General features: G+C 50.2%; 8 protein-coding genes across 8 annotated transcripts; 6 read left to right on the top strand and 2 right to left on the bottom strand.

Moving 5' to 3' along the window:
• Positions 1–150: 150 nt before the first annotated feature.
• On the bottom strand, positions 151–4,278 carry J7337_000649 (uncharacterized protein; the record flags this gene model as incomplete). Its single annotated transcript, XM_044818397.1, has 4 exons — positions 151–1,429; positions 1,487–1,706; positions 1,760–3,585; positions 3,632–4,278. 4 exons carry the CDS (start codon positions 4,276–4,278, stop codon positions 151–153), a joined length of 3,972 nt encoding a protein of 1,323 aa, XP_044686099.1.
• A 1,554-nt stretch (positions 4,279–5,832) lies between these two features.
• Positions 5,833–8,170, top strand: J7337_000648 (uncharacterized protein; the record flags this gene model as incomplete). Its single annotated transcript, XM_044818396.1, has 6 exons — positions 5,833–5,901; positions 5,977–6,192; positions 6,243–6,346; positions 6,422–6,589; positions 6,745–7,950; positions 8,002–8,170. 6 exons carry the CDS (start codon positions 5,833–5,835, stop codon positions 8,168–8,170), a joined length of 1,932 nt encoding a protein of 643 aa, XP_044686098.1.
• A 2,089-nt stretch (positions 8,171–10,259) lies between these two features.
• CCP1 (heme peroxidase) lies at positions 10,260–11,336 on the top strand (the record flags this gene model as incomplete). The annotated part of the gene is made up of 1 exon (XM_044818395.1): positions 10,260–11,336. The coding sequence occupies one exon, from the start codon at positions 10,260–10,262 to the stop codon at positions 11,334–11,336; it is 1,077 nt and encodes a 358-aa protein (XP_044686097.1).
• A 1,414-nt stretch (positions 11,337–12,750) lies between these two features.
• Positions 12,751–14,114, top strand: J7337_000646 (uncharacterized protein; the record flags this gene model as incomplete). The annotated part of the gene is made up of 3 exons (XM_044818394.1): positions 12,751–13,155; positions 13,212–13,499; positions 13,566–14,114. The coding sequence occupies 3 exons, from the start codon at positions 12,751–12,753 to the stop codon at positions 14,112–14,114; spliced, it is 1,242 nt and encodes a 413-aa protein (XP_044686096.1).
• Positions 14,115–16,128: 2,014 nt separating this feature from the next.
• J7337_000645 (uncharacterized protein) lies at positions 16,129–17,751 on the top strand (the record flags this gene model as incomplete). The annotated part of the gene is made up of 3 exons (XM_044818393.1): positions 16,129–16,267; positions 16,328–16,544; positions 16,599–17,751. 3 exons carry the CDS (start codon positions 16,129–16,131, stop codon positions 17,749–17,751), a joined length of 1,509 nt encoding a protein of 502 aa, XP_044686095.1.
• Positions 17,752–18,189: 438 nt separating this feature from the next.
• J7337_000644 (uncharacterized protein) lies at positions 18,190–18,658 on the bottom strand (the record flags this gene model as incomplete). The annotated part of the gene is made up of 3 exons (XM_044818392.1): positions 18,190–18,264; positions 18,364–18,469; positions 18,528–18,658. The coding sequence occupies 3 exons, from the start codon at positions 18,656–18,658 to the stop codon at positions 18,190–18,192; spliced, it is 312 nt and encodes a 103-aa protein (XP_044686094.1).
• A 326-nt stretch (positions 18,659–18,984) lies between these two features.
• Positions 18,985–19,829, top strand: J7337_000643 (uncharacterized protein; the record flags this gene model as incomplete). The annotated part of the gene is made up of 2 exons (XM_044818391.1): positions 18,985–19,237; positions 19,291–19,829. 2 exons carry the CDS (start codon positions 18,985–18,987, stop codon positions 19,827–19,829), a joined length of 792 nt encoding a protein of 263 aa, XP_044686093.1.
• A 646-nt stretch (positions 19,830–20,475) lies between these two features.
• On the top strand, positions 20,476–23,078 carry THS1 (threonyl-tRNA synthetase; the record flags this gene model as incomplete). Its single annotated transcript, XM_044818390.1, has 7 exons — positions 20,476–20,643; positions 20,686–20,767; positions 20,839–21,190; positions 21,245–21,512; positions 21,578–22,153; positions 22,203–22,866; positions 22,924–23,078. The coding sequence occupies 7 exons, from the start codon at positions 20,476–20,478 to the stop codon at positions 23,076–23,078; spliced, it is 2,265 nt and encodes a 754-aa protein (XP_044686092.1).
• Between the last annotated feature and the right edge of the window lie 1,722 nt (positions 23,079–24,800).

The following is a 24,800-nucleotide window of genomic DNA, read 5'->3' as shown; positions in this document are numbered from 1 at the left end:
CTTGTACTCTTTGCTCTTGTAATAAAGGCATAACCATAGTCATAACCCAAGCCATACCTCCACAACTGATTCAAGCCCATCAAAACCCTTCCCAACGCCTTGCATCCAATAACTAACCTAACCTAGACCTGCAAAACAAACTCACTTTTCCTATGCCCTCGTGCTCGGCTTCAGCGTTTCCCATCCTCCTACCTCTTGACCCTCACCTAGGGATCCTAACAGATCCGTAGATCCTTGTCGTTGATGCTGGTTTTGGTCCTGTTGCGGTAACTGCGGCTTGGGCTGTACTGGCGGCGCTGCCCGGCGAGATGGCACTCCGCCTGTCATACCGGGCAGCTCTACCGCTCCGGTCGAGCTAGACGCTTTTGCACCGGTTCCGTTCATGCCAGGTTTCGGAGGCGCTACCGGCTTCCGCAAGGCGGCTCTGATGCCCTGTGAGTGAGGACTTACTGTGAGACCTCCGGTATGAGCCCTTGTTGGCAGCGGTGGCCGAAAGTCGTCATCAATGGCACTTTGGCTCAGTGCTGGGCTTGGGCTTGGCGATGTCGTGGTCAGATGTGCAGGCTTCTTTGCTACCGGCGGCGCAGGTTTCCCAGCCTTGCTGTTCTGCGAGAACTGGGACGCATGAGAAGCTGCCGATGTAGGCCGAAGAGGCGGAGGCGGAGGCAGCGGTTGAGTCTGCACCCTATTGAGACCAAACCCGTTGCTCGGTGGTGTCTGTCCCATTGCTGCTACTCCTGATGTTCCTCGTCGCGGGGGTGGTGGCGGAGGTGGCGTCTCGACATGGCCTAAAGGAGCATTGTCGTCTAGGAGATTCATGCGCCCGACCTTAGCTGGCAATGCTGACGGGTCGTATGGGGGTGGTAGCTTTCGGGGTTGAACACCTGACCCCGATGCCATGACATTGGGCAAGTTGACTTTTTCAAATGGTGAACTGGACATGCTGGACAGAGATGCCTTCGACGACGATCTTGGAATAGAGATCCAGTCCGGCTCTTCAGTAAGACCAAAAGGATTCGAAGGACGATTGGGATTGAGCCCCACGGCTTGCCCGTTTCTGGGCTTGGGCACAGGTACAGCGGCACGAGCGGGCTGCTTGTTGTCGAGCCACCACTTCTGGCGATCCGAACTCGCGGGAGGAAGCCCTGGCTCGATAGAATCGTAGCCAATGAGATCTTCATCATCGCTGTCCTCGCCAGTGCCAAGATGAGCTGTTGTGTCCCCGACCTCGGCCTTTCGACGTTGATACAACTCCTTACTGATCTTATCTCGCAGCTGCTCATCCACGATACTCACCCTGCATTCGAAAGCAGCGTGGACAGGTCGGTGATCTGAGAATTTGAGAGGTGCCGAGTTATACAAGATCTGTCTGAGGTTGGAACCCTTCCTGAGAATGCGATCCGTCCACGCAGGAATGCGAGCTTTCTCACTGTAGTCTCGTCAGAATTCGTGAAGTACAAGCACCGATACATGAAAGTGCACTTACGAGGTATCATAGTCATCGGTTCCTATGTCAAACTTGTACGTCGGAGGGAACGTGATGCGAGCTTCAGAATAAAAGGGGAACGATAATCCAGCTACCATCTGCAGATTGAGCTGATCGTTCTCGTATAGCGTCTCAAAGTCACGCTTCTTCACCAACGCACGCGTGGTTTCCGAGTTGAGCCCAATGCGATAGTTGAAGTCGCCCAGCCAGATGACGGCGTCTGTTTTTGTCAGTATGTGTGGATTCAGCAAACACAGTACCAAGAGTACTTACCATGATCATCAATTCCCCGGTTCCGCTGGAAGCGTAAACCGTGATGGATTGTTGCATAATCCCGGTTGCGTTCATCGTAGTTTGAAAAGCCAGCCGCCAGATGCGCCGTGACAAAACATATACGAGTGTTGGCATAGTCGAATCGGATCGCCACAGCACCCTTGTTTCCAGCCATACCAGACATGCCAGTCTTTTTCACGCTACCCTCCACGTTCTTAATGTTGGCCAGACTGGGCGTCTTTACAAAAATGCAGAGTGCTGCTCCAACCAGCTGCCCGCTCCGTAGCAACACATACCTCTCACCCCCCAATCGCTTTTGTCGATCGTTAAGATTGCGCTTCACGGCCTGCTCCCATAGGTTCTTCCGTGATGGGTCACTGTTCATGATCTGTTGCGGACTGAGCTCTACAATTTCTTGAAAACCAACAACATAGATGTCCGGCTGCGCAGCTCCCAAGGCCTCCGGGAATAACCAAGGGCCAAGATCATCATCGACGCCTTCGGTACGGCCATTGAGGTTGAATGTGCCAACCCATATGGTGATGCTGTTGTATGACGTGAACTCGCTGCTCCTCTTGGACAGTTCTGTTGAAACAAAATCGCTGATGGGATCGAACAGAAGGACCGGTGCTTGCCCAACAAGGCGACCCAAAAGCATGTCAATAGTGATTTGACGAGAGGGGTCAAGGAAGTTGTTGTGATAGATACGTTGGACAGACTTTCGCACGTCAGCCACAGCCCCTGCAAGAGACATCTTTCCGTGACGCGTGAAAGATGACTTGAGCGCGCCTGTCCCAGCATAGGTTTTGGACAAGGAGTCGCCGTTATCTGCCCAGAGACTGGAATGCCTCATCCAGAAGTCAGAGGCAGCAAATTCACCCCGATGCCCAAGAAAGGCCTCAACTGCCATCTGTGAGATCATGGTCTGCACAAGATTAGTTCGATCAAGGCAGTCCAGACAATTGGTTCGGAAGACACCCTCCTGAAGAAGCACAACCACCATACGAGCTTGTCCAGAGCCATCATGGTCGTACCTCGGTTCGCTTGTCTCCTCCGCAAGAAAGTAGGCAAAACCGTCCGTAGAGTCCTCAATATAGCGGCGAATATCTCGGGCAGCCTCATATCCTGCTGGCCCTTTTGTTTCTGCGTGGAAATCGTAGTTGGTTTCTCGCAAAAGAGCATGATCCGAAGATCCGTCTGGGCCAGCACGGCTTAATGGACAGTGTTTGATACCATTGTGGTAGAGTGTACTGAGCTCAACCTCGCCAGGCTTTGTCTCACTAAGAAGATTGATGACATGGACAGCTCCGTACGATTGCTCAAGCTCCTCAAAATGTTTGTTGAAGGCCGGCTGTGTCCCATCGGGAGATCTGGTGACTGTGATCTTCTGCCGACCGGGAATGAGGTCGGCGGCTTGCTCCCAAAAGACAGGCACTGATCCGCGCACTTGAGCATAGGAGAACATGGTTCCTGCCGGGCTCCAGAAAGTGGTTTCAGTCTCAACAAAGTTTGCCACGTGCCCATCATCATCAATACCTCGTGAGTTGAAGCGAGTTCCAGCTCTGCGACAGGATAGTCGAGATATGAGAGTCATAAAAGAAGGCATTCCAGACTTGGGATTCTTCAGGGGCGAAGAGCTTAGCGGAATTGTCATGGTTTTACAGAAACCACGAATTGCTGATGTCAGTATCCGTGACGAATCAAGTGCAGCTCGTTCATTAGGCATGAGGCGGGAACGAAACTCGACAAGAGGCCTAATCATGAACGAGTTCCAGAGAAACCCATCGTCAAAATTGTCGATTTCGAACGAGTTGGAATTGATTGGTCTATTTGTTGTCAGTCTAATGCTGTACAGGATCATTAACAACGAACCTGTCTTGAAGCCGGTTTGTGAGATCGAAATCTGTACTGTAGTAAAATGTTCCGTTACTTAGTAGGTTGCGAAGCTCATGACATGGGTGCTCCATGGCAACTTCTCTTCGACCAAGGCCTTGCCCATAGGGACCAGATTGCACCGATGCAGAATCCGAAAACTCCGGATCAAGTGATTCGAGAGGAACAACATCGTCGTAGTCCGCGCTACTCAGGCAGTAGAACGCTACTCCATTTATACGTTCAACAGTCTCGCCAGGCCGCAAGGTGGCAGCACGTGTCGCATGCGTAATGACGGATAGGAAGACCTCGCTGTTAACTGTGATCAAGCCTAGTGTCCCGTAGATCGGTCGATGTGTCAGACGGCGATAGTCCTGCAGCAGATGCTTCGCCACAGGTGCGAACTCGACCATGCATTTCGATACCAAGGCTTCGCCGGGGTTTCCGCGGCTCCTCGTAGGCGCAGCTAAGGATGTAAGCGAGCCGTTCGCGATGGCTTCACTGGTGGAGGTAGTATATCGAAAAATCAGAGTGTGTGAGGTTGAAACAATGGCGATGGATCGATGAGGATAGTCGCGTATGTAGAGCTCGCACGACTTTTCGGGAGAGGGAGCCTGGGAAGAGTAGGCCCCTGAGGAATATTCCATCGTGTATTGTTCAGTAGGATAACATGGAATGGATAGAGGATGCAAGGTCAACGTGTCCACGATAGGATTGCGCTTGCGAATGCGAAATTATTTCAATATCTCTTTTGACTCATGATTGATTGGAGGTGTAGGATGAATTTTAAAGACAGGATACTTTCGGGCGGACGTAGTTGGGCTCTGTAGGGTTCAGCCAATGTTTGGATGAAGTTTTGAGCTTTGGGCGTTAGACAAATGTAAGAGGCACTGGATTGGACTGGACGCTCTACAAATGACGTTCTCAGCTGGGGTACCATGATGAGAGACCCCTGACTACCTTACCTTACCTACTAGGTACTAATACGGTACCTAAGCCAGTGGACGAAGCCCCACCATTGGCATCTACCAGTATGTACGGATAGTCACATATTGGATCTTTTCGAGCTTTGGCATGAAGCATCTGATCACGATACATTATTATCATGTAGGCCCATCGTCGATGAGAAGGGTGAGAAACTCTTGGATAATGTCAAGAGCGCGAAGTTTGGGCATTGGCTTTTTAAGTTGTCAAGGTTAAGACCAAGTACCTCTGCAGGACCAGTGATACCTACAATTTAGCAGGCTTTTTACTTATCAATGTTGAAACAAAACATCAACCTCTGGCAAGGTATAGGATGGTAATAAAAACTTCAAATCAGGCTACGAGACTTTGCCGCGAATTCTGGCCGGACCAGCAAGCTTCGTATATACTCGCCTAAGTGTTTGATTTGGTTTGGAGAGAAGAGTTACCCCAAAAGATGCAAAGACAGTCCCAAACAGACAGCCCAGCCCGTTGAAAGATCACCATATAACATGATAAAGATGTGAGGTAGGTATCTCAAAAGGAAAAGGTGGCCCGCAAGACATGTGTAAAATCCATGATATGTGATCTTGCCATGAGACACAAGATTATTTATGGTATTGTCGAGAATCGCAGACCGTCGTGCAACGATAGAAACAAAATGACAAGGGAGCTTCAGATTCGAAATTGAGATCATGCTCTCTAAAAGAGAGCGTTCATTCTCTTCCTATCATATGTTTATGTGAGAATCATCATAAGCCCATTTTAGGATAGAGAAGAAAAAAAGAGGAATTCTTCTTCCTGCACGGCTTCGCCAAAAATATCTGCAAGCTTCCTTGACGCTGAGTCATTCTGAGAACGGCAAATTGTTGGCCCGGATTAGATCTGAAGACCCATGTCGATTGCGGAGACTTGCTGGACAAGTACAGACCTGCTTGCATCAAATTCCCTGGTAGCACCAATCTACGACTATTTTGCGCGTCTTGACGTGAGCACGTGCATCCAAAGTTCTTTGGCCAGTGACTAACCCAGAAAGTACCTGGAAAAAAAGAGCTTGTCTGCGGCGCGAACTACCAGCCCCTGCCTTTCGCGACAGACGTGAGCCTCAAGCGTCATCTCCTATCTACAAACCTCTCAACTTCAAACCCGCACCGCGAGATCGGACATTTATCGCTAATTTCCTAACATCAATTAAACTGCGCGATTCTGGGAGACGAAGCGCTAAACACTTTAACGTCATGAGCGACTTCGGTCATTTCGGCTCCGATGAGGAGTACGCAACTGTGCGCAAGCACAATGCTGAGGTGGTAAGCTCCCGCCTATTCTCCTCTTCTCTTTCTTCAACTCGAACTCGAGCACTGACCGTTTGACGCAACAAACAGGAGTCCGACCCCGATAACTTCGAGCACTGGGAGAACCTCATCAAAGCTTGTGAGACATTGGAGGGTGGCTTGAATCGCAACTCAAGCCCTCAAGCACTAGCGACCTTCCGCGATGCCTACGACAGATTCCTCATTAAATTCCCTCTGCTCTTTGGGTACTGGAAGAAATATGCCGACATGGAGTTCAACATCGCCGGCCCCGAGTCTGCTGAAATGGTCAGTACACTCCAAGCGTTGCTTGCGACACGGCTTACAAAGTGCTTTAGGTATACGAGAGAGGGTGCGCAAGCATCACCAATTCTGTCGACTTGTGGACGGACTACTGCTCCTTCAAGATGGAGACAACCCATGACCCACACCTCGTCAGAGAGTAAGTTCCATTTGGATGGTTTCCTTCCCCTTCCCTTAACATGCCTTCTGGCGCAGTATTCCCGCTTGACCTTAGTGGTCTCGGTCGACATATCCGCGAGGGCTCTACACTCTGCTATCAAAAGTGTCTGATGGTGAGATATGCCTGCGATAGCCCCTTTAGCCGGGACGCTTTCTCACGCTCCCTGCCAGGCTCTGTTGATGCTCAATCCGTGCTCGTTCCAAACTCCAAAGTCGTCCTTGCGTTCGTTACACGTCACCCGCACTCGCTCGGTAGAACATGATATCGGTTTTGCTACCCACTCGCACAACCATCTTCCCCTCTGTATTAATCCTCTCCACCCTTTCCCCTGAGTTATCCCTTCTGCAATGAGCCCACTTGCTAACCTTTTTCTCTAGACTCTTCGAGCGAGGATCAGCCTTTGTGGGACTCGATTTTCTTGCCCATCCTTTCTGGGACAAGTACATTGAGTATGAAGAGCGTCAGGAAGCACAAGACAAAATTTACGCCATCCATGCACGAATCATTCGCATACCAATGCACCAGTATGCCCGTTACTACGAGAGGTTTCGATCGCTATCGCACAATCAACCCATGACAGAGGTGGTGTCTGCCGAGACTGTCTCACGTTTCAGGGCGGAGGTCGAGGCTGAAACAATCGCTTATGGCGGTGGTCCCAAGGCTGAGCTGGAGATTGAGCGCGATGTTCGTGCAAAGATTGATGCCATGTACTACGAAATTTTCACCACGACGCAAACTGAGGTATCAAAGCGCTGGACCTACGAATCGGAGATCAAGAGACCCTACTTTCACGTTACGGCTTTGGAACACAAGGACTTGGTAAACTGGCGCAAATACCTGGATTTCGAGGAAGCTGAAGGTGATTTCACACGAATCGTGGCGTTGTATGAGCGATGTCTTGTCACATGTGCCTATTACGATGACCTCTGGTTTCGATATGCCCGGTGGATGAGTGGTCAGGAAGGCAAGCAAGAGGAAGTTCGCAACATCTATGCACGTGCTTCGACGATGTTTGTGCCTGTTAGTCGACCAGGCATCAGACTGCAATGGGCGTACTTCGAAGAAAGTGCTGGTCGAGTTGACGTTGCTCTTGACATTCATGAGGCAATCCTTCTGAGGCTACCAGACTGTGTCGAGGTCATTGTGTCATGGGCTAATGTCCAGCGACGGCAGAATGGCCTTGACGCTGCTATCCAGGTGTTTAAGGATCAGATCGATTCTGCTACGGTAGACGTGTATACCAAGGCTGCCTTGGTTGCAGAATGGGCTCTTTTGCTCCTGAAAGCCAAGGGTGCGGTGGAAGAGGCTCGTGGAGTTTTTGTGAAGAACGTGCAGTGGTGTGCGGACAGCAGGTTATTCTGGGATCGATGGTTCAACTTTGAGCTGGATCAGCCAACGAGCCCTGAGAATGAGGCTCAACATAGCGAGCGCATGAAGAAAGTATTCGACGAGCTTCGAGAACGAAGCCGACTCTCCCCGTCGGTCAAGAAGGACTTGACCCAAGTATATCTAACGTACTTGATCGAGAGAGGTAACAAGGATGCCATGAAGGTATTCTTGCAAATCGACAGAGAAATCTTTGGGTAAGTTGATATGCTCTCCGATACTATTGAAAACCAACTAACAAGATAAAGGCCATCGTCGGTAGCCAAACTTTCTACTGGCAGCGGCAAGGAGAATGGGGCTGCAAAGGGAGAGCTGGACGAGGCCAGCAACCAGAGGGCCGAGGCCCAGTACTCTCACTTCTACGAGACTCATGGTGAACCAGACGCGGATGCGCAGGGCAACGCAGACTTCAACTGAGGGCGAAAAATATGATGGACAGAACTGGACGTGAAAGGTGTTCGAGGCGCTGGTATCCAGGAGAACTTAATCAAGTGTGGGGCACTCGAGTTGTACTATAAACGAAACAGCGCCCCTGCATATACAATAGCAGATGTGGCTTGGCATAACCTGGGGGATAAGGCATGGCTATTCAGCATATTGCTGAGTCTTGAAGGTTGGAAGTTGCCTTAATTTGACGGGCAGAGAATTCTTCTTGACGACATATCACAAGTTGTAGACGAGATCTATATATATATCCTTGAGCATGAAGCGGTTGATAAGTGGAACATTGAACTGGTGTCTGACCCAGATCTTGCGGGGTAACGAACACTTGCATTAACTAGCTTCTTATTAAAAGCGGCCATGGCAACACTCGCCAACTTCCAGAGAGATGCTCTGTCTCTGCCGGAGGATTGTCGGAGAGAGTTTGTCTCCGGGATTCGGGATGTTGAACCATTCGATGAGATTACTATCATGGCTACTGATGTACCTAGGGAGGCACAGAGTCTGCAAGTCTGAAAAGGGGAAATCCATGAGTTTGTAGATGCAATATTGCTTGGGGAGTAGAGCAGCGGCCAAAAGTGATTGGACGTATTCATGTGGCTAGACACGTGCTGTTGTATTAGAAGCTGACTGTAATTACTCCGTAGCTTCAAAGTGGCTGTTACTACATGGTCTAGAGTATCTAAGTTGTAATTTGCTGATATGACGAAATCACATGCGAGAAGCGATTTGGAATCTTTGGGGTAGACCCCTGTTGTCGAGAAAAGATTCCATAAGTACCCGCTTGCGGAGGGCGTTGCTGCGCTTGTACCTGGAAGCAACATACAGTGACAAATCTTCTTTAGATATCAAAGATTTCATTCAGGGAGATAATCCAATCAAAAGAAAGGCATTCCATCATAACGACGCTCTGGTCTGATCCATGGTACCGGAATTGATGTTGAAACAATCGGAGACTGACGTCCTTTTTCGACTCGGGTGGCACGCCGTGCTGACTGATGATCTCCGTGCGTTAATTGATGAGGAGTTGGGATTCTGTAATGGAGGGTTACTTTCAGGGTCCCAATCCATCAGATATTTTCTCTTGTCTCTCCGAACTCGACTAGTTGAACTCTGATGGTTGGTCGCCTCGTGGCTCACAGCCGAGAGGGTGTCCCCTTTTTGGCCTGACACATGGAAGCCGTTTTTAGACGATTTGTCTCATGAGCCTCATGTCGAAGTGTTTACTAAATCATAAGCGGGCATAACGCAGAATGCTTCAAAGAATGATCCCTGCTGTTCCTCGACAGGCCACCTCTCAGAGGCGAGAGAATCTTCATTACCAAGGATCCCCACCGACTCCACCCGATCCATAAGAGCGGCATCCCCGCCAGGTTTGATAAAAGAAATGGGGCTAAGATATCAAACTGGCCAATTGCTGAAGTTCAATTCAAAGACATCGCGCCAGTTCATGAAGCCGGGTACAGCTCCGAGGCGAGAGTACCTGGGGAAGTTGAGGGTGACTTTGGGAATCTATTCGTGGTACGGATACATCGATGGCTGTGGTAATTATCTGAAGGAAGAGTCTATCAACCTGTACCTCAGTGAATAGCAGCAATTTCATCATGGCCTCCCCGATCTCGGATCACGTAAACTGTCAAAGATCGAAACACTCCAGCGCGGAAATGGAAAGGGCTTGGGCTTTGCCTGCCCCGGTTCGGCACCCCTCCATGAATCGTGTCCCCGGCAGAGGTCATCAGTCAGGGTCGGGACTGCCTGACTTTCTGGCACTGACACGGCAGGTCCTCGTTCCGCCCTCGGCTTCCCGCCACTTCAACCGACACATCCCTTCTTAATAGATGCCACAGACCTTCTCACCTTAGCTCATTCTTCTTCTCCTTCCATCCTCTCTTTACAATTCCTTTGGAGTCACGTTTTCAGAGCGTCTTACCACTTTCTAATCTTACACATACAAGGTACGTTCACACTTGAGCACTACAGGACAAGCTTGCTCCCCCTGGTAGCCTCGATAAGCAAGCACACTCAACACTGTCTTCTCAACTTGTAACTAACCTTTTCTCTTAAGATGGCCTCCGCTACCCGACAGTTCGCCCGCGCGGCCACTCGCGCCACCCGCAATGGCTTCGCCATTGCTCCTAGACAGGTCATCCGCCAGCAGGGTCGCCGATACTATTCTTCTGAACCCGCACAGAAGTCATCTTCCGCCTGGGTGTGGTTGACTGGTGCCGCTGTTGCTGGTGGTGCTGGTTACTATTTCTACGCCAACGGCGCTTCTTCCGCTACCCCCAAGGTTTTCAACCCTACCAAGGACGACTATCAGAAGGTTTATAACGAGATTGCTGCTCGCCTGGAGGAGAAGGATGACTATGATGACGGCAGCTACGGCCCCGTTCTCGTACGTCTCGCTTGGCACGCCAGCGGTACCTACGACAAGGAGACTGGCACTGGCGGCAGCAACGGCGCCACCATGCGATTCGCCCCTGAGGCTGACCACGGCGCCAATGCTGGCCTGGCTGCTGCCCGCAACTTCCTCGAGCCCGTGAAGGAGAAATTCCCTTGGATCACCTACTCCGATCTCTGGATCCTTGCTGGTGTATGCGCTATCCAAGAGATGCTGGGCCCTGCCATTCCTTACCGACCTGGTCGCTCTGATCGTGATGTCTCTGGTTGCACACCCGACGGACGTCTTCCCGACGCCTCAAAGCGCTCTGGACATCTCCGAGACATTTTCTACCGCATGGGCTTCAACGACCAGGAGATTGTCGCTCTTTCTGGCGCCCACGCCCTTGGTCGCTGCCACACTGACCGATCAGGCTACGAGGGCCCCTGGACTTTCTCCCCTACCGTTCTGACCAATGACTACTTCCGCCTCCTTGTCGAAGAGAAGTGGCAGTGGAAGAAGTGGAATGGCCCTGCCCAGTACGAAGACAAGTCTACCAAGTCTCTGATGATGCTTCCTAGCGACATTGCCTTGATCGAGGACAAGAAGTTTAAGCCATGGGTCGAGAAGTACGCCAAGGATAACGATGCCTTCTTTAAGGACTTTTCCGACGTTGTTCTCCGACTATTTGAACTCGGTGTTCCTTTCGCTCAGGGTACTGAGAACCAGCGCTGGACCTTTAAGCCTACAAACCAGGAATAAGTGGTCAACATACGGCAGAGAGCTGCTTGAGATGCCTATGAAGGAACTATGCGAGGAGTGAAATTGGTCATCATATCATCGATGAACTTAAGAAGAGCGATATCCGGAGTTTTGGTTGTGATTATTTGGGGTGCTGGTCAAGATCGCCAGCCTAAGTATAGACCATGTCATGAGTTTTGACAACATGAGCGTGTCAATAGACTAAGATGCCTACCGTCTTATACGGTAGAGACCAAAAGAAGAAGAAATCTTGAGAAATCTTGAGCTTTGTGTCAGATCCTGCTATAATGTGTAACGTGTGTAATGTGTCGTTTGAGTGAGCCCGGCCCGGGCCGCAACTGTAGGTAGCCATGACGGTCGATGACGGCGTCTTGTTCAAGCGTCTGACAATCGTTGGCCTTGTTCCTGCATCTGCCGCACCAGACATTTGACTTTGTCCAGATTGTTTTCGAAGTAGTGCTGCTGATCATTATTTGATGGATGGACCAAAACTTTGAAAGTAAACATACAAATGCAGAGTCAAGACCTTGAGTGCGTGGTTATACCATACGGTATGTTACATGTGTTCTACTTCGTATACTTAGAGTGAAGATGCAGATACTCAGAGATGCCAGTCTCAAAGGACGGAAAGAATAGATGTCACAACAAGGAAAGATCTTAATCTTTTAATCTTGCGTCTCTTCATGTCATTTTCAGTGCAAGACCTTACTCATATGTTGCAAACACTCATAATTGGTCTGTAGTCAGTCAAGTCTTCTAATTTAAGAGGAATAGTCCTCATTTGATTCGGACAGCCTCTTATTCTGTGACCTTGATATTGAGATGAAGGAACATGAGTTAACAAGAACTACTTTTCGATTGATAACGTTATCAGCCAGAGGTGTAGAAGAGGGGGCTCAGCTTAGCCGTTTTGATTATTCAGCGTTTGGTCGCAAACTGGATATTAGAAATCCAAGAGGGAAACGATTGCTGGATGTCACAGTTAAGCGACGGAGCGATAATGCTTGCAGTAACTTTAGTAAAGCTGGAAATCTATGCTCGCACGTCATCGATCGCTTTGCTGAGCAAACCATGACCCTCTTGATGATAAAGAGCGACCTAGGCACGGAGCAAGATCGCCATTGAGGTGACCACGGATCAATTGTTGGTGATATAAATACCATGTTTTCCCACTCTCTACCCCTTTTGATATAAAGATAGACAAGCGACCCCTAGAATTGAGTTTATATCCCGTGATTATTTTCTGGTGACTCGGTGGACACTTGGAACCCAGTGGAATTGCATCAGCACGGCGCATGATTCTGCAACCCGGTCAAGAGCCTCGAACGAATCCGACTTCAGCATAAATACTCGCAACGTCGATAACCCTGTCGACCAAGACAGCCCAGTTGACTCCTCAAGAGCACACACAACCATGGGCAACACAAACATCGAGAACAAGGCAGCTTCCGGGGTGCCTTACTTCACCCCGGCCCAAGAACCACCGGCCGGAACCCCGCTCAAGACCGATTCGGCCCCGACGCTGTTCAAGTCTCTCCGCATCCGTGGCGTTGAGGTGCAGAACCGCTTTGTCGTTTCTCCTATGTGTACTTACTCCGCCAAGGATGGGCATCTAACAGATTTTCATCTTGTTCACCTTGGCCAGTTCGCCCTTCAAGGTGCTGGCCTCGTCTTTGTGGAGGCCACCGCCGTTGAACCTCGTGGTCGGATCAGTCCTGAGGACTCTGGTCTCTGGGATGATGGTCAAATTGTTCCTCTGAAGCGTATCACTGACTTTATCCATAGCCAAAACACAAAGGTTGCCATCCAACTCGCTCATGTAGGTTCACTATCCCAGGAGAAGCCTCGACGTTCTCAAAATAACGTGTCCTTCAGGCTGGCAGAAAAGCGAGCACAGTTGCACCTTGGATCGGCGGTACTGTAAACAAAGCACTTGCTACCGAAGAAGTCGGCGGCTGGCCAGATGATATTGTCGCCCCCAGTGCTATTCCGTTCGCTGAAGAATTTGGTACACCTCACGAGTTGACGACTGAGGAGATCAAGCATCTTGTGCAGAAATGGAAGGACTCTGCTATAAGAGCTGTCAAGGCTGGCTTTGATGTCATTGAGATCCACGCGGCTCACGGCTATCTCCTGCACCAGTTCCTCTCCCCTCTCTCCAATGTAAGTAGTATTGATAGTCGCTGAGGATAGTCGCTGAGAATAGTTCATCAACTGACATGATCTCAGAAACGTACGGACCAGTACGGAGGTTGCTTTGAGAACCGTACTCGTCTGCTCTTTGAGATTATTGAAGCTATTCGGGCTGTTGTTCCTGAGGAGATGCCCGTCTGGGTGCGGATCTCTGCTACCGAGTGGATGGAATGGAACAACGAACCTTGCTGGGATCTCGAGAGCAGTATTCGGCTCGCAAAACAGCTTCCTGACGCAGGAGTTGACGTCCTCGACATCAGCAGCGGAGGCAACTTGAAGGCGCAAAAGATCAAGGTCCATCAAACCGTCCAGACCGACTTGGCAGGCAAGATCCGCGATGCCGTCCGTGCTGATGGAAAGGAGCTTCTGATTGGAACTGTTGGTTACATTACAGATGGTCCATTTGCTCGTTCACTCGTCCAGAAGAACGAGGACCCCAAGGCTGATCTCGTGCTTGCTGCAAGACAATTCCTCAGGGAGCCCGACTTTGTTCTCAGTGCGGCTCATCAGCTGAACGTTGATGTCAAGTGGCCGATTCAGTATCACCGTGCACCACCTAAACCTCGAGGACCTCACAGCAAGTAGAGAAGTGGGAGACCCACGTAATGGTACACGAAGCACTGAGCACTGAGCACTATCAAGCCATAGAAAGATAGCATTTAATTGAACAGGATTACGACTTTGAAAGCTGGGGACCTCTTTGAACCTTCCTTGACTTGGAACCGAAAACCTATAACAGCATTAGCCGTGTATTAGTTGGTTATTACCACCAAGCCAGAAGCTGATGATCCTATACTTGATAAAGTTGGGTAGCAATGGGAGGCAAGAAACTTGATATCTCTCATCCAAGTTATCAAAAGACGTTGGTAAGCTTAGTAGTTATGTCTTATCAGTACTTGAGGTCAATTTAGGTATTTTGCATCTTGATTTAGTATCAGGAGTTTTCTTGCTCCTAGAGGGCGAGGAGTTTTGTCCAGTACATGCCTACCTAGGTATGTGACAACGGAGGCATCATGGTGGGGCCGTAAACTGACCGTTTCCGTGGGGCCGATGAGCTGAGTAAAGCGGGATCATGTTTCGCCTCATTCTTGTGACATGACATGTCTTTGCTTCTCACGGGGATCTCATATTGCCACTTGTCCATCTTTGACTCAACTGCATACATAATTTCAGCTGACTACCTTAGGTACCTAGGGAGCTGGACTAGCATTGGCATTGGTGGATTCAGAAGGTGAATGGCATGAATGATGTCCAAGAACTCAGAATGCTATGGCCGTTGGGATTGGTCAGAAGGGAAAAGAAGAGTTAAGCCAAAAAGAATATGGTTTAGAGGCTGGATTGGTAATTCGTGGAAAAGAATAGCGAGCAACAAGTAGATGATGAAATGCCATTCATCTAATTCTAACTATCCGTATGTGAGCAACCCCTCTATCCATGGATGTCACGTTCAACATATTGGCAAGGCTGGGCTGTGTATGTATGTACAAGTATGTTAGTACCTTGGAGGCTGTCACAGAGACGTGGCCTTTTGGCTTGAGACAAAGGTGTTGCCACATTGAATAGCTGCTGATCTGTAATAATCGTTACTCCAAATGTCATCTCATTTAGCCAGGGGTTCCGAGGACTTCGGAGCATCAAATCCCGTATTTATTGCAGCTTAATTGGGCAATTCTCTTTGCACTTCCCTAATCTGTCATTATCAGGGTTTCAACTTTGATGGGAATGTGGTGTGGGTTGGTGATGGTCCAACATAAACAATAAGAAACAATGGCAAGCCGAGAAAAGGGTACTTTCTCGTAGTGAGATGTCTGGTCTATTCCACGCACGATCCTTTAACTACCTGATTATAAATATCTGTATCACATAGAACCAACATTCAATGCCTCAGTCTTTGACGATCTATCCATGATGCATAAGCAGTTCAGCGGCGGCGGTGGTTGTCCTGCCCCTGTGGACCCAGGGACCCTACAGCAGCTGAGGGGCTCTGGCGCTTCCTGTAAGGCAGCTTCGCCCAATGACAAGTAGCGACGCGCCCTCGCTGCGGCCCAAAAGGGTTTAGAGCCCGGTAAGGGAAGCCATTAGCTTTCCGCCGCTTTGGAGGGGCCGTGCCTGTCTGCAGAGTGCTCCGGCGGTATGGGCTGTGGGCTCCAGCTTGTGCTTGATCATCGACCTAGAGAAATCCTATGCCACCAAACAAAAGGGACACTTGTTCAATTGAGAGTTGGACCCCCCCCCCGGACAATCCCTCCATCCCTCCACCTTTGGCCCGTGCAAGACTCAGCGGGAGTTGTCTCCCAGTGGGGTTGACTGATGTTAGTTGGTCCAACCTCTCTACAAACCATTTGTACCCTCCCGTAGCTTTCTCTACAGTACGGTACATGCGGCTGTGGATGTGGGTGTAAATGTACGTTACCTGTCCTCAAGTTCCAACTACAAAACTCTCCTCCATCTTCCCTCCACTTCCCAATTCAAATCTTCCTCCTCCTCCTCTTCTTCCTCCTCCTCCCCCTTCCTTTATATTGCCTGCCCTGTCCTGTCCTGTTCAGCGGAACCTTCTCTTTGTGTTTTATAGGTTACCCCGTCAAAAAGACAGCCCATCATGCACCACAAGAAGATCGCCTGCAGCTTCATGGCTGCTCTGGCTGCCTATGCCTCTGCTGCCGACTCAGATGTTCATCAGCTAACCAAGGACACCTTCGAAGAGTTTGTCAAGTCCAACAATCTCGTCCTCGCTGAGTGTAAGTCCCCATTGAAGCCTCTCTTTCCCTCCGTCAGCCGCTGACAGCTTCTTTCTGCAGTCTTTGCTCCCTGGTGCGGTCACTGCAAGGCCCTTGCCCCCGAGTACGAGGAGGCCGCCACAACTCTCAAGGAGAAGAACATCAAGCTTGCCAAGATTGACTGCACTGAGGAGTCCGACCTCTGCAAAGACCAGGGCGTCGAGGGTTACCCCACCCTCAAGGTCTTCCGTGGTCTTGACAATGTCACTCCCTACTCTGGCCAGCGCAAGGCCGCTGGGTAAGTCGACACCTGTCATGATCAGCTGATATTTCGACTGACCAATTTCTACAGTATCACTTCCTACATGATCAAGCAGTCCCTCCCCGCTGTCTCCATTCTCACAAAGGACACCCTCGAGGAGTTCAAGACCGCCGACAAGGTTGTCGTCGTCGCCTACCTCAACGCCGACGATAAGAGCTCCAACGAGACCTTCTCCAAGCTCGCCGAGGGTCTCCGTGATACTTACCTATTCGGTGGCGTCAACGACGCAGCTGTTGCCGAGGCCGAGGGTGTCAAGGCCCCCGCCCTGGTTGTCTACAAGTCTTTCGATGAGGGCAAGAACACCTTCACCGAGAAGTTCGAGGAGGATGCTATTGCCTCTTTCATCACCACCTCTGCCACCCCTCTCATTGGTGAGGTCGGTCCTGAGACCTACTCCAGCTACATGTCCGCTGGTATCCCCCTCGCATACATCTTCTCCGAGACTCCTGAGGAGCGCAAGGAGCTTGGTGATGCCCTCAAGCCCATCGCTGAGAAGTTCAAGGGCAAGATCAACTTCGCCACAATTGACGCCAAGGCCTTCGGCGCTCACGCCGGTAACCTGAACCTCAAGGCTGACAAGTTCCCCTCTTTCGCCATCCAGGAGGTTGTCAAGAACCAGAAGTTCCCCTTCGACCAGGAGAAGGAGATCACACATGACAACATCGCCAAGTTCGTTGAGGACTTTGCCGCTGGCAAGATTGAGCCCAGTATCAAGTCCGAGCCCATTCCCGAGACCCAGGAGGGCCCTGTCACTGTTGTCGTTGCCAAGAGCTACAACGACATTGTCCTCGATGACACCAAGGATGTCCTAATTGAGTTCTACGCTCCTTGGTGCGGTCACTGCAAGGCTCTCGCCCCCAAGTACGATGACCTTGCTTCTCAGTTCGCCGCTTCCGAGTTCAAGGACAAGATTGTCATCGCCAAGGTTGACGCTACCCTCAACGATGTTCCCGATGAGATCCAGGGTTTCCCTACCATCAAGCTCTACCCCGCTGGTGCTAAGGACGCTCCCGTCACCTACCAGGGCTCTCGCACCGTCGAGGACCTCGCCAACTTCATCAAGGAGAACGGCAAGTACAAGGCCGAGCTCCCCGTCAAGGAGGAGGGCACCGAGGAGGCCGCCCCCGCCGCCAGCGAGGAGAAGAAGGATGCCGAGGAGGAAGATGTCCATGATGAGCTGTAAAGAATTGATGTCAACAAACAATGATAGTACACAAAATGGGGTATATCTGATTTTTTTTTCTTTTTTGGGCGCGGGTTCTTTTTGGTGCTCACATTTGAATGCACCTCTCTAGGTTTTAGTTTTCGTGGCAATGGGACCATTTCATGACTTGACTACTATTTTGATCTCTGTCTCAGCTTCACCGTGACCTTGACGTTTCTCTTACACAGACCGCATGATATCTTTTTGATTGGGCTTGCAGGTATGCTCGCAACAGGGCACATGATCGTACAAATCTCCCCAATCGTCTTGATGACAATCTCAAACCCAAACACTAATAGGAAATGCAAATGGGAGCCATTCTCATTTCAACACGTCCACCAGAGACCCAACGGAGCTTACTGTACCCCCTCGGCTCCGACTATTTTACACATTTATGTCTTTATCCCGTTTCCCCGTCTATTTCTTGCCCTGTGTCCTGGTCTCCAGAGCCTGGACGTGGTTGCTCAGACGGGTGACGGAGGCTTGTAGAGTCTGGTCGAACAATGTTAGCACCTGTGCAAGCGACTGATATTGGAGGAAACTTAGATGAGGCTCTCTCTTATCAATTGCCTGATCTCATTCGTTACGCACATAAATATCCTCGGTCAACAGGTCGTTGGCGATCTTGTACTCCTTGAGGAGATAGCTGTAGGAAGCGCTGCCAGCGAGAAAGCTACCGAGAAGGAAGCCAAAAAGACTGACAACAAAGTCAACAACAATATTTCCGTCGAAAGAGTGCTTCTGTCATCACTAACCCTCCGCGGAAAGCTCCCAGTGGTTTCCTGGCAGGGAGAGGCGAATCGGCCATGCGTCGGGCAGATGTGCTGAAGGATCGGGTAGCCAGCGCGCGGCTGCTGGAGAACAGGGCTCTTGAGGCGAAAGACATTGCTGCGATTTCGGCGGTGAACGTCGGATTGTGCGGTGTTTATCTCGCGGGAACAATATGTAGGTACTAAGGTATTGATGGCGATGGACGTCAGAGGTACAGTTACGACAGAGCTACTATCGGAGCCGGGTGCTCGGAATATTCTGAGCTCGGCTGGAATTGGAGTGTGCTTTTAAGATTTCTGGCTCATGATTGGCTACGTCACAAGACCAGCGGTTTAGTGTGGATTTTCTATGGAGGTCCTTGATACTCACTCACTCACTCTCTCTCTCTCTTTGTCATACTCTTCTTTTTCTTCTACTCATAATATCGAATTATAAAGAACGATGAACAATTTCGGGGTCATCGAGCTTGCCAGCGCAAAGACAACCTCGGCGCCAGGCTGGGCTTATGTCCCCGACAATACAATCACTCGCCCGACAGCGCCAACCAACAGGAAGCGCGCCAGGAATGTTCCTGGTCTTACATATAGCGATTTGACGGCTCGACAAGATAATAAAATTCGAAAGGAAGCCGAGGCTTTAGATAAAGATGGTGGAAAGGATAACACAATACCATTGCCAGTCAAGAGCGGAAGAAGTATGCGCCAGACCTCAGCATTATGTGAAAGACGAGAAATTGACTTTTGGCAGCGCAAGCAAAACACACACCTAACGTTCGTAAGATTCTCCAATCGCAGAAGACATTCGGGAACCACTTGGACGATTTCCTCGCGATGCAGGCACTTGCAGAGGCCAACCCTACGAATTCTCGGTCCGCTGCCTCTGGCGCAAACAACAAACGGCCATCGAATAGTCGAAGAGATACTCCCTCATCTTCCAAACCACCACAAGAAGAAGTCATAGCGGTGGCCGACGCTGATGCTCCGACGGTTCTTCCCGAATCATCGAGACCTTCACCACCGAGCCACCCTGGCGACAACGATCCTTTGCTTGTGTCGCGTGTTCCCGATATGCCATCCGATGAGGAGCTGCGCAGGCTCCTTTCCCACCCTCCATTGAACTATGGCGAAGTGACGGGACATAGAGACAACATATATCCCGTTAGATCGTTCTGTGAGGTCTGCGGGTATTGGGGACGTGTGAGGTGCATGAAGTGCGGAACAAGAGTCTGCGCACTGGATTGTTTGGAGGCGCACAAGGAAGAGTGTATCACCCGCTATGGACTTTGAATACTGCCTGTTTCTTTCTTGTTTTCGAATGAGGGTTTGGCTTGATTTATGACATGGAAACGGGATGGCATGGCGTTACGGATTGCTGGGTTGGAAAACCGCTTGATACCCCTGATTTACCTTGGACAAGATTATTGTTGATGATTCTTGTGACTGAGTCAAATACCTGCGATGCCGGAATTGGATCGAGTCCTTCTGTATTGGTCACTATGAGTTTCATTACGTGGTACATATTGTTCGGTCTGACTCTTTTGTCCAAGTGTCGTGTGAGTAAGCTGAAGGGGACGAAGAGACTGGGTTTCGGTTTTCGGCATGTGACTATTGTTTAAGGGGAACACAATTTGCTGGAGCATGTCAGAATACCTACAGTAAATAAGTATTCTGAACTTGGATAGAAGAATTGATACATCAATGGCATTTCTACCTACCTAGGCAAGCCTATAAGGCTACATCTCGTGATACTAAAAGTGCCCAACCAAACGGTACTATTCCCGTGCCCCTGCCAAATTCGCGGTGACTCAATTCTAACCCCACCTTCGTGTTTAATGCCCCTTGTGCCCCGCCATCGACAAGACAAGACAAGACCACTTTCGAGTACCCAACTTCCTCCCACCAAATCTTCAACATACGCGCGAGAGTTCTCAATATGTCGTCCGATCAAGCTGATGCTGCCAAGGCGGCCGAGGGCGCGTCTGAGAAGAGCTTGCCTTCTCGCCCTGCGAAGCAGCCTAAGGAGAAACAGCCCAAGGATAAGTCTGCCAAGGGTGGAAAGTCTGCTGGCCTCGAAGTTGGTGTCCCTTTCTTGACTTCCGGTGTACATGACACCGTTTTGGAACCTACTAACTGTGTATGATAGCTCCCTGAGACCCCCGAGTTCATCCAGCACCGACTCGATCTCTTCGATAAGATCAAAGCCCGACAGGACGCCGAAATCGCTGGTGGGTGATCCAAATCCGAATCCTCCTCACGCTTCCGTCCCTCGGATCGAATCGACTGACAAGAATGATAGCCAAACCTCGCGAGGAAATCACTATCTCGCTTCCCAATGGCAAAGAGGAGAAGGGAACTTCCTGGGAGACCACCCCTGGCGCCATCGCCAAGGGCATCTCCAAGTCTCTTTTCGAGCGCACTGTCATCTCCAGAGTTGACGGTGAGTTGTGGGATCTGACCCGACCGCTCGAGAAGAGTTGCAAGCTCGAGCTCCTTGACTTTGAACACACCGAAGGCAAGAAGGTCTTCTGGCACTCTTCAGCCCATATTCTTGGAGAGGCTGCCGAGAAACGCTTTGGTTGCTATCTATGCAACGGTCCCCCTACTGAAGACCCCCCTGGATTCTACTACGATATGGCCAACATGGGAGAGTGCGTGGAAGGCTTCGAATAAATTGCCGGAGACTTTACTGACATAGGCCCTAGGCAAGTCGTCACTGATGAGGATAAGAAGGCCCTCGAGCAGCTCTCCAACAACATTGTCAAACAGAAGCAGCCTTTCGAGCGTCTGGAAATGACCAAGGACGAGCTCCTTGAGATGTTCAAGTACAGCAAGTACAAGGAGTATTTCATTCAACAGCGTGTTCCCGATGGCACCAAGAGTACTGTGTACCGATGCGGTCCCCTGATCGATCTGTGCCGAGGACCTCACGTCCCCACCACTGGCAACATCAAGGCCTTTTCCGTTCTCAGGGTATGTCAATAAGATATATACAACTCCCAGTCTTGACGCGACGGGCTTGAGCTGATGTTCAACAGAATTCCGCTGCCTACTGGCTCGGCGACAGCAACAACGAGTCTGTCCAGCGTATCGCTGGTATCTCATTCCCCGACAAGAAGGCTCTCGAAGAGTACAAGCACTTCCTGGCCGAGGCTGCCAAGCGTAATCACCGAAAGATCGGTACTGATCAAAAGCTCTTCTTCTTCGACGAGGCGTCTCCCGGATCTGCTTTCTTCCTGCCACACGGTGTGCGCATCTACAATGCCTTAATGGAGCTCATCAAAGGCGAGTACCAAAAACGCGAATTCGACGAAGTTATGTCTCCAAACATGTACAAGGCGGATTTGTGGAAGACATCAGGACACTGGGGCCACTACGAGGAGAACATGTTCACCTTCGAGGTCGAGAAGGAGAAGTTTGGGCTGAAGCCCATGAACTGCCCTGGACACTGCAAGATCTTTGCCCACTCTGATGTCACTTATAAGGACCTTCCCTGGAGGATGGCCGATTTTGGTGTTTTGCACCGAAACGAGTTCTCCGGGGCTCTTTCAGGTCTTACTCGAGTCCGTCGTTTCCAACAGGACGATGCTCACATCTTTTGTACCGTGGATCAGGTATGATGGCTTCTACTAACCGGCTCGCGCTTCTACTAATGTGCTCTAGATTCGAGAGGAAATTGAATCAGCCTTCGACTTTTTGAGCAGTGTTTACGGTATCTTCGGTTTCACATTCAAGCTTAAGCTGTCCACCCGACCCGAGAAGTACGTCGGCGACATCGCCACCTGGGACTCGGCCGAGAAGAAGCTTGAAGAGGCTCTCAACTCATTCTCCGAGAAGACGGGTGCTAAGTGGGAGTTTAACCCCGGTGATGGTGCTTTCTATGGACCCAAGATCGATATTGCTCTGTTCGACGCTCTGAAGCGTGAGCACCAATGTGGTACTATGCAGCTCGATTTCAACCTGCCTCGACGATTCAAGCTTCGATATGTCGCTAACAAGGGCGAGACCGGAGTCAGTGATGGTAGCAACCCCGAGGAGGATCTCCCTGCCGGATACGCACGACCTGTCATGATTCACCGAGCTGTTCTAGGTAGCTTCGAGCGAATGTTTGGTATTCTGACCGAGCACTTTGGCGGCAAGTGGCCATTCTGGCTCAGCCCGCGACAGGTCTTGGTTGTACCTGTCATGCCTGCTGCCAATGACTACGCCAAGGAGGTTCAGCAGATCTTCCGAGCCAAGGGGCTCTACAGTGATGTGGACCTGAGCAGCAACACTTTCCAGAAGAAGATCCGCACCGGTCAGCTGGAGCAGTACAACTTTATCTTTGGTGAGTTTGGAATGGAAGCTGCCTTGTTTGAGGCCAATGGCTAACCAGATTGTATAGTTGTCGGTGCCGAGGAGGCCAGCTCGCGCACCCTCAACATCCGTAACCGAGATGACCAAGCCACCCAGGCAAAGGGTGAGCTGGTTCCTATTGACGAAGCTCTTGAGAAGATGGTGCAGCTCAAGTCCTCGCGAGGACTTGTGAACAAGTTGTAGAGGGATGTGATAGGTTTGCTAGGACACTAGAGGGGGCGGCGCGTACAGAGGGTGAGATTAACAGCAGAAGGTATATGAATTCACAGTCAACCATATGAGACATGTTAGATGATGACGGGCACGGGATCTCGCATGGAGAGGTAAAGTCGAGAACAGAAACAGATATCCAAGTAGCGGTCAATGGAGAAAAGAACGCTTCTTGAACAAGCTGATGTTTGATTGGTGTCAGAACCCACGGGATGAATTCATAGCCGCAAGCTATAGGTGGAAGTTTGACGTGACAATCAAGATGCATCCCGATGTTTCGGGACGCCCAGTGCAAGGGATTGGGGGAGAATTGGGCAATGCGAGATAGGCTATCGAGCTCGATCGCTGCCTAGCCAATATCACGAGCCGCAGGAGACTTGACAACAACCGTCGGGCTGTGCAAGTGTGAGTCTAAGATCTATAATAGAAGCCTTTTTAGCTTCATGTCGAGAAGAGGAGACAGGGATAATATGAGAAGTGATGAACAGTCAAAGGTCGGGCGAAGGAGAACCGGACAAGCCGCGTTTTACTCGCGTCCGAGGGGTTGTTGGCCTGGTTGTGTAACACGATGGCGGATTGAAAAGGTTGAGAAGATCGACATTCCCGATTTCAAGCCACTTCTCGGTGTAAGGATTGTTAATCATGGCTTGAGTTGGGATGAGATGAGCTTTGCCGGAAAGTTGCTTTTTCTCAGAGTGACGAATAGGGGCAGTTAGATAGGATAGGATAGGATATTCATAGATTCTTGGTATGCTGACCTAGTATGTACATTACTAGACCAAGAGTTGAAAGAACATGTCATTTGAGGCGTAAAGGATTACACCTTGAAATACCTGTGATGAGGGATAATTATCACGGTGACTTACAGCATACTACTAATGGCTAGGTACCTACACGAGGTACTTCAGTAAGGGGACATGTCGTTGTTGACTCCAGACTACGTACAAAGGGCCCCCAAGCCACTGATTATGTCTGAAAAGTATCTCGAGTGGAGGCCATGTTCGGTTTATTCGCCGACGAGAAGTGGCGTCGAAGTGGAAGTGGGCAAAACATGATATATCACATCTGATAGAAAAAGAAAGCAAAAGAAAAGACAAGAGAGGACCCACGAAGCCGGTGAGAGGAGAGAAAGAAGATTGTGGACTAACTTTGATAAACGCACGAACAAAGAGCAATTCTCAAGTGCCAGGCCGACCAAAGGGAGACAAGAGCAATGAGGCGGCGCGTCTAAAACGAGTCACGGGATGGTTTATGATGTATCAAATTTGTGTGCCAGCCAACAGCTTGAGGCCTATGATAGATCAGAGGAAGCGATGACAGCAGGGAAAAGTGCTGGATGAATATAGTGTCTATGCACTGCACTGCGTTTAGCAGTTGGAAAGGAAAATAGAAGACGCGCCTATGACAACATCCAATGTCGGGCTGCGAGCATGGAAATGACAGGGCGACAGCGTGGATTTCGCAGTTTTGCTGGTGTTTGATGCTTTGGTGATAGATCACGTATAGTGGAGCCTTGTGGGAGAGACATCCATCCACCATGCAGGGAAAAAGAGCAAGACATGCTTACCTTATGGCCCCGGTGAGAACAGAACTGAGTCGACACTCAATAGGTACCTAGTCTACGTGCTGTACGTACATAGGTACAGATTGGCTCTCTGACTCTGAGCGTACCGCAAGTACGAGTCAATGATCTGT

Source organism: Fusarium musae, chromosome 1, assembly GCF_019915245.1.
Source record: "Fusarium musae strain F31 chromosome 1, whole genome shotgun sequence".
Taxonomy (NCBI): Eukaryota; Fungi; Ascomycota; class Sordariomycetes; order Hypocreales; family Nectriaceae; genus Fusarium; species Fusarium musae.
The sequence above is the reverse complement of the archived record's forward strand: the minus strand, read 5'-3'. Positions and strand labels throughout refer to the sequence as shown.